Genomic DNA, 15,684 nt, shown 5'->3' on the forward strand with positions numbered 1-15,684 from the left:
AAAGTAAAGAAAGAGAGAATGGAGACAGTAGAGAAAGAGAGAATGGAGACAGTACAGAAAGAGAGAATGGAGAAAGAAGAGAAAGAGAGAATGGAGACAGTACAGAAAGAGAGAATGGAGAAAGAGAGAATGGAGAAAGAAGAGAAAGAGAGAATGGAGAAAGAGAGAATGGAGACAGTAGAGAAAGAGAGAATGGAGAAAGAGAGAATGGAGACAGTAGAGAAAGAGAGAATGGAGAAAGAGAGAATGGAGACAGTAGAGAAAGAGAGAATGGAGAAAGAGAGAATGGAGAAAGAAGAGAAGACAGAATGGAGCCGTTGCTCAGTCCCAGTGAAGGAGCCTGATTCTGAGCTCCTGTGTCTCGGCTGGCTGTCCGCGCTGCTCGGCTCTGATTGGAACGGTGGACATTTTTCTCCTCTAAAGTCACTCGTTCGAGTCGTGTGTGTCAGTGGCGGCATCTGAGGGACTCCCAGCACAGCACACACACACTCTCTCACACTCTCTCTCACACACACTCTCACACACTCTCTCTCTCACACTCCACGCACACAGTGCTGCTGAAGAGCTGCCGATATGACTCCTTTGTCCACTTTCAGACAGGCAAGGCCAGCCAGCATTAGCTAAACCCGCTAACCCAGTGACGGTGGTGCGCTGGGCTCCTGTGGAAGAAGACCGTCTCCAGCTTTTTAACCTCTTCTTCAGAGGGAGTTTCTCAGAAACACGTCTCTGTCGTCAGGTAAGTCTCATTTCATCTGAAAAAGCCTGATATAAACGGATTCACCACTGAAAGTGTTTGATTTAGTCTCAACACCTTACTGTGCGCTTTGGAAGCTATACCTGCTTTACTATAGGGAGAGTCATATTCAGGCTATACGGGCTGCGGAAAGTGGTTCAGCATAGTCCATCTCACCCAGACAAATCTCATGTCTATTGCATGAGTGAATTCATTTGGTTTTGGTTATATAAAATGCTTTGGTCACTGCAAAGACACTAACCAGTCCCAGAGAAGTGTGACCTCACTCTCTGGCACGGAGAGGCTGCTCCTCTAATTGTTTAATCCCTGATGCAGCTTTGGGCACATGATGAAATCCAGTCATAGCCCCTGAGAGGTGAATGATCTCACATTACAGCTGTGTATTAAAGGAAACATGCTTTTGTGCCCTCTGTGTCTGTTCGTCCGTGCCCCCCCCCCCACTCCCCCCCCCCCCCACTTCCAGGGATAAATGATCACCTCAACAAAACGAGTGACTGCCGACAAGCCTGAAGTCAGAATCTCCTTCAGCCTCGACGACCCCTCAGGTGGGTCACCTCGTTCAAAAAAACTGCATTTTCTTGGGCTTTGCGTTGAAGGGGCTACTTAACCGCTATGCTTTAGGTACTAAAAAGGGTTCAGCCCCCTCCCTGCCCAGCCATACCCCACCCCACCCCACCACGCTCAGTGATGGCATACACTGCATGCCTCCCACCAAAACGGCAACCAGCAAAACCCACCACGAGCCCCTTCTCACTCACGCCGGATCAGTTTTTAACTTTCGTCATTCTTTTTTGGCTAAACAGGTGCTCCCTCTATTTCTGTAGATCTCTGGCATCTTAAAAACAAAGTATCTACCTAGACACGCGGTCAACAGCGCTGTCAAAGTGTTTTACAGCTATTCGGCCGAATGTTTGGACGGCAGCTGCAGCGCGGCCAGCCCGGCGTCAGGTTTCCTCTTTAATACCTCACTGCTGTGTGATTCACTCATTTGCTTTTAGAACACAGGCCTATATTTAAAAGCATTTAACACTTCACCCACCACTGCCACTGCCTCCCTGCCCTGCCTCCCTGCCCTGCCTCGCTCTGTCCCAGAAGTGAGGTGTGCAAACACAGCGATCAGAAATGTGTATCCAGTGTCACTTAGCTCTGCTTTGCCACTCGGGTTAGGTGAGATCAGTTATTAGTCCGTAATGAGCAGCTTGGTTGTTTCCCTCTGTTGCTTTGTCTTGTTTATCATTTAGGCCCAATCCCATTTCACCCCTCGCCCCTGCCACTCAGCCCTACCCCTCTATTTCGCTCGTCCACGTCTAGCGGTAGGGTGTCCTGATTCTTGTTGGGATAGAGAGGGAGGGTGAAGTGTTGGGGCTGCCTGATGGAGGTTTTATGACTCTATATGAGATGGAGACTCTAAACAGCAAGACGGCTGAACGAGAGACCAAAGAAACCCACAAATGTGAGAATTTTCTCCGTTAAAAATGACGATAACCGCCGTTTTATCTTAGTTTAATGTCGTTTCAGTGTATTATGGTCCTTTTCTTCATAACCAGCATAAAAATCACTGAATAATTTGATGATGTCTCAGTAGCTGACTACCTAAATTTCCCGTTCCACCTTAAATGGTGCAGCAGTTACATTCTGTCAACAGAACTGCTGCATCTTTTAAGGTGGAACGGGAAAGTTTGAACAAGAATCTGGAGAATATCTGACTTCAGCTTCACATCACTGAAGAATTAGGGGGGTGATAATAAATAATTGCCCCCCTCTTTGAAGGCGTATGATCCCTAAATGTAACTAAAGCCCAGCAGTGAGGAGCTGAACTTTCCCTTCCTCTGCTGTCCCTGCAGACGGGCAGGGTCGCCTACAGAGCGGCGCTAGTAGCTGTTAATGAAGTGATGCTCTTTTATATATGAGGGTCTCATTTCAGAGGGAAGATCTCAACCACTGCCCTGACTGAGTGACACTTGAAAACAAGGGGTGTAGAGGAAAAGTAGGAATATGGATTGTCTGAAAATGTGCTAATGTAACGCCTGCATTGTCTTATAAATGTAATTTATTAATACTGACGCTGTCACTACAGCCAGGGCTGCTCCATTAGGATGGAAATTATAACCACAGTTGTTTTGGTGAATAGTGAGATCACGACTGTTTAACACTATTAGTCACTGACTTCGGAAACATGATGTATTTACTGAGCTTGTTCTTTTAAGAGTGGATCTCCATGAATTTTAAATGCAGCTCGGCTGAAAAACAAGTGAAAAGCAATAAAAGAAAGGGTGCTCTGGGTTTATAAGACCAGGCAAAGCTAGAACGCTATCTCACAGCCAAAATTCAGCCCTAATCATGATGCATCTTCAAGATGGAAACATTTCAGAAGCAGTAAGTTCTGTAGTCAAAGTTACTGTCGTTCGAGTCATTCTGGATCATGTGTGTCGGTCGATTCTTCATGACGTTTTCACGTAACGTAAAGGCGTCAGGGACCGGATTCATGAACACCTTCCTAACAAAAAACTGGCAAAGGATCTGAAGACAAACACTGAGAGGTTCCTAAGGTTGGGCTTCATTTACCAACATCTTCCTAAGGTTTGTCTTAAATGTGTTACTGAGAAAAAAAGTCTACGTCAGATTCAGGAGTTCTTAAACCACACGGCAGTGCTTTTGAGTGTGTGCAGAAGAAAGACAGAAACAAAGAGAGAAAGAGAGACAGCAAGAGAGAGGGAAAGAGATAAATGAAAAGAAAGAAAGAAAGAGAGAGACAGAAAGAAAAATATAGAGTGAGTGAGAAAGAAAGCAAGAAAGAAAGAAAAAAAGATGAAGACAGCAAGAGAGAGAAATGAACGGACAGAATGGAAGAAACAGACAGGAAAAGAAATGAAGAAAAATGAAGAAAGAAAGAATGAGACAGAAAGAGAGAGAAATATAGGAATAAAGAAAGAGAGATTGAACAAAATTGAGGTGTGAGCAAGAAAGAAAGAAAGAAAAAGAAAGAAAAGTGAAAAGTAAGCAAGAAAAAAAAGAAAAAACAAAAGAAATGAAAAAGAAAGAAATAGAGAGAAATAGAGAAAGAAAGAAAGAAAGAAAGAAAGAAAGAGAAATAGAGGAATAAATAAAGAAAGAAAGAAAGAATGAAATGAAGAAAGAGAGAGAGAAATAGATGAATAAATAAATAAAGAAAGAAAGAAAGAAAGAAAGAAAGAAAAAGAAATGAAGAGAGAGAAGTAAAGAGAGAAATAAAGAGAGAGAGGTAAAGAGAGAGAAATGAAGAGAGAGAAATAAATGAATAAAGAAAAAAAGAAAGAAAGAAAGAAAGAAAGAAGTAAAAAGGGAGAAATAAAGAGAGAGAAAGAAAGAAAGAAAGAGAGAAATAAAGAGAGAGAAGTAAAGAGAGAGAAATGAAGAGAGAGAAATAAATGAATAAAGAAAGAAAGAAAGAAAGAAAGAAAGAGAGAAATAAAGAGAGAGAAGTAAAGAGAGAGAAATAGAGGAATAAAGAAAGAGAGAATTCTGTCCTTCCCTAAGAAAACACTGGCGAATGCCGGAGTCTTGGTGAAAACTGCGTAAGCGGGTTTTACGGGGAAGCTCATTCTGATGAACAGCTGGTGAATCAGGCCAGTGGTCTTCAGTGAAGTTCTCGGAGAACTAATTAGTGGTCCATCGGTTCCTCTGGGAGGTCTGAATTTTCTCCTGGTGTAAACTGTCAGTCAGCTCTGCGTAACGTTTTACAGCCTAGCAGAAAGGACCTGAGGTCCACTCTGAACGTGAGGTTATCTGTAAACAGGTTGTTCAGCTCAATCTGCTCGGCGTTGAGCTCAGCAACAATCGTCTCCGTTTTAGAGGCGTCCCTCATCAACTCCTACGGCGAGGCTGACATCAGGTTAGGAACATATTGAAGAACACCGACCGTCCTTAAGAAGAAATTTCTTCAGAAAATCCGCTGTTAGAAGACTCTGAAATTCACCAGTGTTTTCTGGTTTGGGGCTTGTTCTTAGGTAAGAACAGGAGCAGTTCTGCGGTCATGGAACCGCAAGGAACACGTCATGAATCTGACGTAGACTTCTTCTGGGGACCTTTCTCAAGACCACATCTTAAAACAAACTGGATAGATGTTGGTGAATCAGGCCCATGGTTTTTAAACAATATCACTTCTTTGTACGAGTCGTGTGAGAAAGCTAGGGTTGTGTTTTTCTGAAGAATAACAGTCTTCAGAACTTTAACTTCATGAGGTTTATGGGAAAAAAAACATCCGATTTTCTTTCTTAAGACATTTTTGAGAATCAAGTCAAGTCAAAGTTTATGTAGCGCTTTTCACAACAGGTGCTGTCACAGAGCAGCTTTATAGAAAAATCCGGGTCCGAGCCCCCACAAGCGTCGCCAGTAACGACAGCGGCAAGGAAAAACCCCCCTAAGAGCAGGAGGAGGAGACTCTTGCTTTAGAGTTTTCAAAATGAAAAAAAAAAAGGAATTTTCATAAAAACAGCAGTGATGTGGTTTATTAATACGGCATCTTTCTCAAACCCAAGGCTACTTTACCACAAATGGTAAGGTGAAATGGAAGTCAGAGAGTGATGGAAGTACAATTCCTGATTTTCCAGTCCCAGAAGACACGGAAGCCTAAAGAAGCTGAGTGAGATAGGCTGGGAATTGTGTAACTATCATATGAAGACATATGGTAGTCACTGAAGCCGTCTGAGAAGGGGTGTGATATTCACTCCAGCAGGTTTGGATGAACTGAGGTCTGTAAAGTGTTTTTTTTTCCAAATTTTAATGCCGAAGTTCCTCCACAATAGCAAAGCAAGAACCTAAAGGATCTGCTTCTGGGAATACCTCATGTTTTCCAAAGAGAAGCAGAAGCTCTACATCATCTTGAGGCTGAAAGCTATAGGGAAATTCTGCTCACACATGTCTTGTTTATAACAGGCCCCATAGCTGATGCATGACCACACCCCTGTTTTTAGCGGATTGCATCAGAGAATTCCCGACATGTGTATACCAGCTCCGTATGGACATAGCTGGCATGGTCACAGCGAGTGTAGACAACTCATCTGTCAGAGCTCTCGTTAAAGACAAGTTGTTGTGAAGGATCCAGGAGACACTAAACCCTCGATCTGTCCTCTCGAGCATTAGTGCATGTGGACCAGGCTAAGAGGTGATGGTGGACGTTTGCCATCGCACTGGTCTGAGAACAGGCTTGCAGGTTCTACTGAGATAGTGATGGTTCAGGGGGTTCGGCGTCATTAGCAGATAATATTGTATGTATGCACAGTAGGAAGCTTCAGGAGTCGCTGCACTTCTGCAAAATATCACATGAATATAACAAAATATCTTCATGATGCACTGATCAGTTTGTAGTTCTACAGTTACAGACTGTAGTCCATCTGTTTCTCTGATACTCTGTTACCCTGTTCTTCAGTGGTCAGAACCTCCATGGACCCTCACAGAGCAGGTACTACTTGGGTGGTGGATCATTCTCAGCACTGCAGTAACACTGACATGGTGGTGGTGGTGGTGTGTTAGTGTGTGTTGCGCTGGTCTGAGTGGATCAGACACAGCAGCGCTGCTGGAGTTTTTAAACACTGTGTCCACTCACTGTCCACTCTATTAGACACTCCTACCTTGTCGGTCCACCTTGTAGATGTAAAGTCAGAGACGACAGCTCATCTGCTGCTGCACAGTTTGTGTTGGTCATCCTCTAGTCCTTCATCAGTGGTCACAGGACGCTGCCCACAGGACGCTGTCGGCTGGATATTTGTGGTTGGTCGACTGTTCTCAGTCCAGCAGCGACACTGAGGTGTTAAAAACTCCACAACACACACTAACACACCACCACCACGTCAGTGTTACTGCAGTGCTGAGAATGATCCACCACCCAACTAGTACCTGCTCTGTGAGGGTCCCATGGGGGTCCTGACCACTGAAGAACAGGGTAACAGAGTATCAGAGAAACAGATGGACTACAGTCTGTAACTGTAGAACTACAGAGTGCAGCTATACAGTAAGTGGAGCTGATAAGCTGGACAGTTAGTGTAGAAACAAGGAGGTGGTTGTAATGTTATTCCTGATTGGTGTTCACTGCTGGGGAATTTCAGTGAAACCTGATATGCAGTTGAGTGTTCTTTAAGTATTAATAATGCTCAGTATATAGTTAGACAAGCTTATCATGACATAATTTGTTGTGAGAACACTATCATATATCACCTAGTTCAGTAAGAAGGCTGCACAATTCAGTGTTTAGTACAGTACTCACAGGTCACGCCACCTGTACTGCCTCTTCGCTGATCTTCTCTCTGTTCTTCTTCAGAGTTGAAAGATGCTGAGGAACAGTTCCCATCATTCCCCGACCTTGAGCAGCGCCTGCAGGTAATGTTCCTCTGCGGTTCTTGTGGACACACAGTGGCAAATGGATGTAAACAGCATTTCTGTCATGTCTGGAGGCTGTGGGTTCGCTCGATGAGAGCTTTGAGGTCACACAGTAACAGGTGTGTGGAAAAGTAGAAGAAAGGATAAACGGGGCTAATGATAGAACTGGACACCAGGAATAGCAATCGTGAGTCGTTGGCTTGTGCAACGGGATGCAATAACTGCTTCTCGGATAAACTAGCTCGTTAAATCAGAGTGGAAAGGGAGTCGTAAAAGGCTGATAAAGACGTCCGAAGCATTTGCTGCATTATATATAGATAGAATATTGTTTTTTCCCCCGCATTTGTTTTTCTTATATATAGAACTGGTATGCCAGTAAAAGGGACCCATATAGAACTGACAAAAATGAACACATATGGGTCATTACAGTATTACGGTTTAAACACAAGAGGGCGGTAATGAGAGTTTGGTTTCTCTCCAGAAAGCTGGGGCTGGTTCTACCAGTTGTTGTTCCACTTTGCTGAGTTTTGTGCTTCCTCATGCGAAGTTGATATCAGGATTTAAGAGGAAGTCTGTATTTAAAGGTATAATCAAAGTAAACTGACCAATATTGACATTGCGCATAAGGGAAAAAACGCTCTATACTCAAAGATCTGGCTAGCCGGGCTTCAAACTTCTACCAGAACTTTATCTGCAATAACGAATGTACCACATTCAACATAAAGCATTATGACCCAAGCACCTGAAAAAGAAGAAGAAGTGTCTATTTCAGTCCAAATTACGCCATAAACTCTCATCTACTGTTCTTTTCTCTGAAAGACCGGACACTGGAACATTCAGCCGTCCCCAGAAAACCTACAGCCAAGCTTAAAGGGAATTTGTTCAAACACAATAGTTTCACAGCCCAACCATAACGTGTCTACTCATGCTAACTGAGCAGACCACACTTTGTCATACCCTCTTCTTTCTGAAAGAAAGGCAATAACGATGACTGTAGGGTTGTCGGGTTGGTCAGCAGCAAACAGAAAAAAAGAGAATCTTAGGAGAAAGAGACTGACGAGGCTCTGAATTAAATAATGAGAATAAAGCAGAAGTCTGTTGTTGAAGCGATATTTTGGAGGAGTTCGCCGTGAGTCATCTTGAAAGCAGAAGTTCTGTTTCAGATGAAGCCAAACATTTCGCCAACAGTTTCCTACACGTTACTGCTGCTTCTGTAAGCACTGGAAACACTGGATATCATGGAAAGTGGTCATCTCTGGGAGTTTTTCCATGTACCTCCAGCTCGCTCGGTAATTGTCCAGTCCCGCTACAAAGAAGTTTGAACACTGGGCAGAAGTCCACAGAACAAGCGAGCAGTCAGAGACTACTAGGATGAATACCAGCCAAGTTGCATAATATAGCATCTGAAGCCTCGTCTCAGGGTCAGTAAACAGCAAATTTAATCGAGGTGAGCATCTACTTCCCTCCAGAACCCTCGGGAATGATGCTACTGCTGGCAAAGATGAAGTGTCTTTGTTGATTTAATGCTGAAAATGTTTATTAAGTTAAGTGATACTTTTTTGATCCCACAAATGAGGAAATTCCACCTCCGGCCTTTAACCCATCCGTGAAGTGAAACACCACATACACACGAGTGAACACACACAAACTAGGTGGCAGTGAGCACACTTGCCCCGGAGTGGTGGGCAGCCCAATCCGCAGTGCCCAGGGAGCAGTTGGGGGTTAGGTGTCTTGCTCAAGGACACCTCAGTCATGGACCGTCGGCACTGGGGATCGAACCGGCAACCTTCCGGTCACAGGGCCAGTTCCCTAACCTCCGACTGCCCCAATTATTATTATTAATTTTGATCATCTTCTCCATAAGTGCCAGTAATTTTGAGGCTCGCTATATTTCGCCCCAGCCTGTTTCGGCACCCCTGTCGATCTTCTTTATCCTTTATTCCCACAGCCCGTGCTGCCGTGCCAGTCTCTGAAGGAGTCTGTCCAAGTCTACAGAGACCACTGCAAAATGGCCAGAGAGTTTCATCAGGTTAAAACAGAAATTGCTCTGCTGGAAGACAGAAAGTAAGTCTGAACAGTAGCTGCATGAAACATCTGTGGAAAGCTGAAACACACCAATCAGGCCTAGCATGATGAGCACCTCACTGTCCGTTTAATCAGCTCCACTTACTCTATAGGGTCACTTTGTAGTTCTACAGTTACAGACTGTAGCCCATCTGTTTCTCTGATACTCTGTTACCCTGTTCTTCAGTGGTCAGGACCCCCATGGACCCTGACACTGACCCCCACTGACACTGACGTGGTGGTGGTGTGTTAGTGTGTGTTGTGCTGGTCTGAGTGGATCAGACACAGCAGTGCTGCTGGAGTTTTTAAACACCTTAGTACCTCTGCTGGACTGAGAACAGTCCACCAACCGAAAATATCCAGCCAACAGCGTCCAGTGACCACTGATGAAGGACTAGAGGATGACCAACACAAACTGTGCAGCAGCAGATGAGCTGTCGCACCTATACAGTAAGTGGAGCTGATAAAACGGACAAGGAGGTGGTCATAATGTTATGCCTGATCGGTGTGCAGCGCTCAAACATCATAGCCTTGTGTGATGCAGTTTCATAAGGGAACAAGGAAGGTAAATAATATCAGCTTCTCTTAAAGTTAAATTCAGCCATTCTTTGGTGTGACGCAACACTGCAGCCTTTGTCTGGTGCTCTTCCTTAGGACGCATTCCTCTTTGACTGACAAGGGGGATTTCCTTACAAGTCATGCTCTGCTGGTTAAAAATAGGCCTGTGTAATCATGACAAACTCTTACATACTGTATTGTGGCATGCAACACTTGGATTTTTCTTGGACACGCAGGAGAAGTGCGCTTAGAAAACTGCCTTAGTTGCCTTAAACGATCAGCATATCCGAGGCTCAAGCGATCAAGCGAGCATCGTGGTACTTTACGAGGTCTGTTCCCAATAAACACTGGATAGAAACGGCCAGTTAGTTAAGCGAAGAATCCTTTGCGTCGTCTAGTCACGCAAACGTTCACGTAGTTCTCTCTTTTGTGTAAACTCACCTGACGTTGCAGTCAGTGCAAATTTCCCTAACACATTTCCCTCTTACTTGCTTTCACATGGAGAAAAATGGCACAAGTTCTTCTTCTTCTTCTTTTTTTTTTTCCCTGCCAAATTCGGAATATACTGTGATGGAGATGTGTGAGGTTTCAAATAAGGTCTTAAATTACCACACAGCTGGAACTGCTGGTGAAACCCACCATGCCAGCCCTTTCACACATTACTAAGGGAGCTGCTTTGCTTCAGTGATTAAGAGTTTCCTTAAAAAGAGAATGAACTCCTGTGGTTCCAAACTCCTCACAGTAAACCAGAGTTACTGGAAGTCTCAGAACACTGCACCCACCCTTGACACGCTGCTCAAACAGTTGGTCCAAAGGCCAAGGAGCTTTACGGACTGGCCGTGTGCCACGTGGGGTCACAGCACACTGCTTTGTTTACACGAGCGAGAGCTGCTGGAACATTAGACAGCACAGCCGGGTACACTACAGGACTATGTCTACGGGAATGATATAGCTATGGATTTCCTCAGTAATATTAAACCAGATTTTTGCTTTTGAGGTCATGGGGTCAGCTTTCCATCAGCTAAAAAGCAGTGAGGTTAGCAAAGATAAGGAGCTAGTTGTAAACAAGACGGGGGTTATTCTGCATAGACACTTGCATTTGTCTAAAAGCTTCATTAAATATGGCAGTGTAAAAACACAGTGGTGAAAAATTTTATATATGTCAGAATGAACATCCCAAACATCTGCAACAGGACTAAAGCCCCACTTTCATATACAGAGCTGTTTAAACAGTCGACCTCAGCAGTGAGTTTATCACAATATACAATAATAAAGAATAAAGTCGTATTCATAATTCAAATAAACAGAAAAACAATAAAAAGTAACGAGAATTTCTCGGGTCCATATTTTTCCTGGACACCTTCACAGCCGCCACAGAGACTCGTTAATATCATCAATTACATCATGAGCTCAATTTACTGAGCACTGATTGGTCAAACCAGGAGCTGCTTTTTAACTACGTATAATACTGGGCTTCCTCGAGGAGAGACTTGGAGATGGGTAAACAAACACAATAACATCCAGAAAATGACTTTTTATATATATTTATATATATAATCATTATTAATTAATATTCTATAAATGTTGTTTATTCAGATATTAACACTTTTCTCAGCAAATAAACACAAACTACACAAATAAATAGAGTTTGAAAATGAGTCTTGGGTGCCTCAGACTTTCGCACAATGCTGTGTATATATATATATATATATATATATATATATATATATATATGTGTGTGTGTGTGTGTGTGTGTGTGTTTGTATATATATATAAGGTATTATAGAGGCATTTTTCTGATTTTGTATGGTTTTCAGCTCATATGCAGTGTTTGCAGTGTTGCTTTGAAGTAAGATTTGTATGTGGGTAGCGCTGTCACCTCACAGCAATAAGGACTCGGATTCGATTTCCAGCTGGAAGACCAGGTCCTCTCTGTGTGGAGTGTTCATGTTCTCCCCGTGTCTGTGTGGGTTTCCTCTGGGTTCTCCGGGTTCCTCCCACAGTCCAAAGATATGCAGTTCAGGACGTGCTAAATTGCCCCTAGGTGTGAGTGTGGGTGTGAATGTTTATGTCTGTCTGTCTGCCCTGTGATGGACTGGCGACCTGTCCAGGGTGTATCCTGCCTTCCACCCAGTGACTGCTGGGATAGGCTCCAGCTCTCCCCACGACCCAGAAAGTGGCTTTGAAAATGTGTGTGTGTGTCCTCCCTATGTCTCAGCCCGGCATCTCTTCACTGAGGGGGGGTCTGGCCCTCGAGCTTAGAGCAGAAGCCGCCCAGAACTCCAGCCCAAGTTCTCAGAGTTTTCTACTTTCTCGCAGAGGGAACCTGAAAAGACTGCACACCCCTGTAAAATAGCAGGTTTTTGTGATGTGAGAGAGAATGAAGCAAAGACAAATCAGATCAGAATGTTAATTAATTTCACATTCGTGTGAAATTGCTATCTGTAAAAAGGGAAAAGGGAAAAACAAACATTTTAGGGTAAAAATAAGATTTTTTTATATAGTTTTAATTTAATTTATAGTCTTTTTGGGCGTTTATCAGCTTGGCATATCTTGACTTCCTTGAAAAAACATTCCACATTTGTCAGATTGAGAGAGCCTGTGCACAGCTCAGGTTCAGTTCAGGTCTGGGCTCTGGATGGGGCGTTCCAAAGTGTTGATCTTTTGGGGAAATCATTCCTTTGTTGATGTGACTGTATACTGTGGGTTGCTGTTGTGCTGAAAGGTGAAATTCCCTTTCATCTTCATCTTTCTAGGTTTTTTGCGCCAAAAACATACTCTTCATGATTGCACCCACCTTGAATAAAGCCCCAGTTCCAGCTGAAGAAAAGCAGCCTCAAAGCATGATACTGCCACCACCATGCTTCACCATAGCTATGGTGGTCTTATGGCGATACGCTGTGTTTATTTTGCACTAAACAAGAGAAGAGTAAGGGAGCTTGTTGTCACATGTAGGCATCAACCAGTCTTCTTCTTCTTTCGGCTGCTCCCTTTAGGGGTCGCCACAGCGGATCATCTGCCTCCAATGTAGGCATCAACCAGTACTTCCCAGAAATGAGTACAGCTTCTTTAATGTTGCCATAGGCCTCTTTGCGGCCTTCCAGGCCAGCTTTTTCCTTGTCTTCTCATCAATTTTAGAGGAATGTCCTATTCTTGATTATGCCAGTTATGTCATTTTTCCAAGGAACATCTCATACCTTGGAAATTCATTTGTGTTCCACTCCTGATCGATAGCTTTTCTCAATGAGATTCTGCGTTGTAGGCTCTTTGTGGACCATGGCTTCTGCATTAGGATGCAACCAAGAATGTGCAAGGAAAATCCTCCAGGAATTGATGAACTTCATTTAGGGTTAATCAGATACTTTGATTGATGGTAGGTGTATACGGTCACAATTGACCCCTCCCAGTCCAGTCCCTGTTTTCATGTTTTGGTTTAGCCCATGTGCGTTTGTTTTGGTTTAGCCCCCTGGTTTCATGACTCCGCCCGATTGTCTCCACCTGTCCCTCATTTTCCATGTGTATTTAAGCCCTGTGTTTGCCCTTGTCTTGGCTGGTCTTTGTTTGCTGTTGATTCTCTGTCTGTGTTGTTGTTTGATTCTGGTTTATGTCATGTCTGGTCCCCGATCTATCCGTGTTGGCTCATTGACCCTGGACCGTTTTGACCCTGACCCTGGATTTGCCCATGATACAAGTCGCTTATCTCAGTACGTGCGTCCAACCTTCTCGCTCCCCGTCACATATACTAGCTACTATTTAAAATGAGTTTGAATGTGATTGGCTGATTCTGGACACAGCCACATCCCCAATTAAGCAACCAGGTTATTTAAATATGTTTTTTTTTTTTTACCAAAACTTTTGTCTTGGTTTAATTTTTCACAAAAACAAACTATTTTTACAGAGGCATGCAGGCTTTTTATATCCACTGTACCTCATATCTCCTCAAAGTTAAATGTGCCAATGTTTACCAACTGGCCAAACTAAATCTGTGCAGAACGGTGGGCCTTGGAATTTTTTTTTTCTTTAAAAAACAGGAACGACCCAGTGATTCATATGATGGATATCACAAGGTTGTTTACACAATTTTGGTTTTGAGAAACTCCGTTTTGGTCATTTTTTTTAATAAGATTTGCTTTGTGCCTGTGTGCTCACTCTAGAAGGGAGCTGATGGCAGAGCTGGCGGAAGACGAGAGGGTGACGTTGGAGATCGCTCGGCTGGAGGAAGAGTTCCGTCTGCTGACGGAGGAGAACCGAACGCTGGTCACGGTTTATACGGAACGCACTCAGCAGCTGGCCACTCTGCGTGTGACCAATCAGAAGAGACAGGGCTCCTCCTGACCCTTGGCCTTTCCCACAAGGGATGGAAAGGGAACGTTTTAACATTTTTTTTAGTAGCCTTCTTAACATGGGGGTAGGATGAAGATTTACACTGTAAAAATGCTGTACATTTTTAAGAGTCCTACACGCCTCCTGAGTGTTTTCAAAACACTACAACCCAAAAAAGTCAACATTTACGTCATCATTTGAGCATTAGGTTAGTGTAGTGGAAGGACAGGGGTACATTCAACTAAGATATGTATCAGTTTGACGTTTATCATGTAAACAGAGGGATACCGTGTGGCTCTCTAGCACTTAAAATGTCTGGCCCGAACTAGATTTGCCATCCCAATGTTCTTGATATGACACTTAGCCGCTGCACCACTGTAAACAAAACTCAGTTTATTTTTTATGTGTTATCTCCCTGGGCTTATATTTGTGCTTAAGGTCAGATATGGTGTGGTGCTGTATTTGTAATGACCTTTATAGCAGATCTTTGACAAGGTTACTCAGATGGCACACAACCCTTCATGAACTCTAGGCAAGCACGGAGGCTTTGCAAACACCAAATACCAATTCTTGACACTTTTCATGGGTATATGGCCAAACCTGGTCCTGGAGAACCTCCTGCCTTGCCCTGTAGTGCGTTCCCTGCTCCCAATACACCCACCTCAAGTCATGAATAGCTGGTTAATGAGCTCATTAGTTGGATCAGGTGTGTTGGGAGCTGGGGAAACACTAACAAAGTGCAGAGGTTACTCTGATCGGACCAGGACTGGGAACAACTGTGTTACAGGAATAAAGGTGTGCATCAACTGAACAGGCAGCAGTTGTAGTCAAATGAGGAGGAGTGGTTAAAGTGTTCGCCCTGGAGGCCGGAGGATTTCTCATTTTGATTCCCATGTTGGCCAAGCCTAAGGCTTTGTGGTTTGTGTGTTGTGTATATATGCAATTATACCAAATGACTACAAGTGTCCCATGAAATACACTCACCGGCCACTTTATTAGGTACACCTTGCTAGTAAAAGGTTGGACCCCCTTTTGCCTTCAGAACTGCCTTAATTCTTCATGTCATACTTTCAACAAGGTGTTGGAAACGTTCCTCAGAGATTCTGGTTGGGTATTTGAGTTCCTGCTGCCTTTCTATCATCTGGAACCAGTCTGCCCATTCTCCTCTGACCTCTCACATCAACAAGGCATTTTCGTCCACACAACTGACCGCTCACTGGATATTTCCTCTTTTTTGGACCGTTCTCTGTAAACCCTAGAGATGGTTGTGTGTGAAAATCCCAGCAGATCAGCAGTTTCTGAAATACTCAGACCAGCCCGTCTGGCACCAACAACCACGCCACGTTCAAAGACCCTTAAACCCCCTTTCTTCCCCGTTCTGATGCTCGGTCTGCACTTCAGCAAGTTGTCTTGACCACCTCTACATGCCTAAATGCACTGAGCTGCGGCCGTGTGATTGGCTGATCAGCTATTTGTGTTAACAAGCAACCGAACAGCACCTAATAAAGTGGCCGGTGAGTGTATAAAGTAACAGGTTGCACATTTCTGCATCAGTAACAACAAACTGCGGCAGGGTTGTGCACCAAGTAAATGAAATTGGGTCTGAAAGCAGAGCAGTTAGTTTAGATGAG

At 43.8% G+C, this 15,684-nt stretch overlaps 1 protein-coding gene across 1 annotated transcript; it reads left to right on the plus strand.

The window, feature by feature from the left end:
• The first annotated feature begins 444 nt into the window (after positions 1–444).
• Positions 445–15,096, plus strand: map3k7cl (map3k7 C-terminal like). Its single transcript, XM_037546962.1, has 5 exons — positions 445–736; positions 1,218–1,299; positions 7,050–7,108; positions 9,057–9,172; positions 13,885–15,096. Exons 2-5 carry the CDS (start codon positions 1,224–1,226, stop codon positions 14,063–14,065), a joined length of 432 nt encoding a protein of 143 aa, XP_037402859.1. The 5' UTR covers positions 445–736; positions 1,218–1,223; the 3' UTR covers positions 14,066–15,096.
• The last annotated feature ends 588 nt before the right edge of the window (positions 15,097–15,684 follow it).

Source organism: Pygocentrus nattereri, chromosome 18, assembly GCF_015220715.1.
Source record: "Pygocentrus nattereri isolate fPygNat1 chromosome 18, fPygNat1.pri, whole genome shotgun sequence".
In the NCBI taxonomy this organism is placed as follows: Eukaryota; Metazoa; Chordata; class Actinopteri; order Characiformes; family Serrasalmidae; genus Pygocentrus; species Pygocentrus nattereri.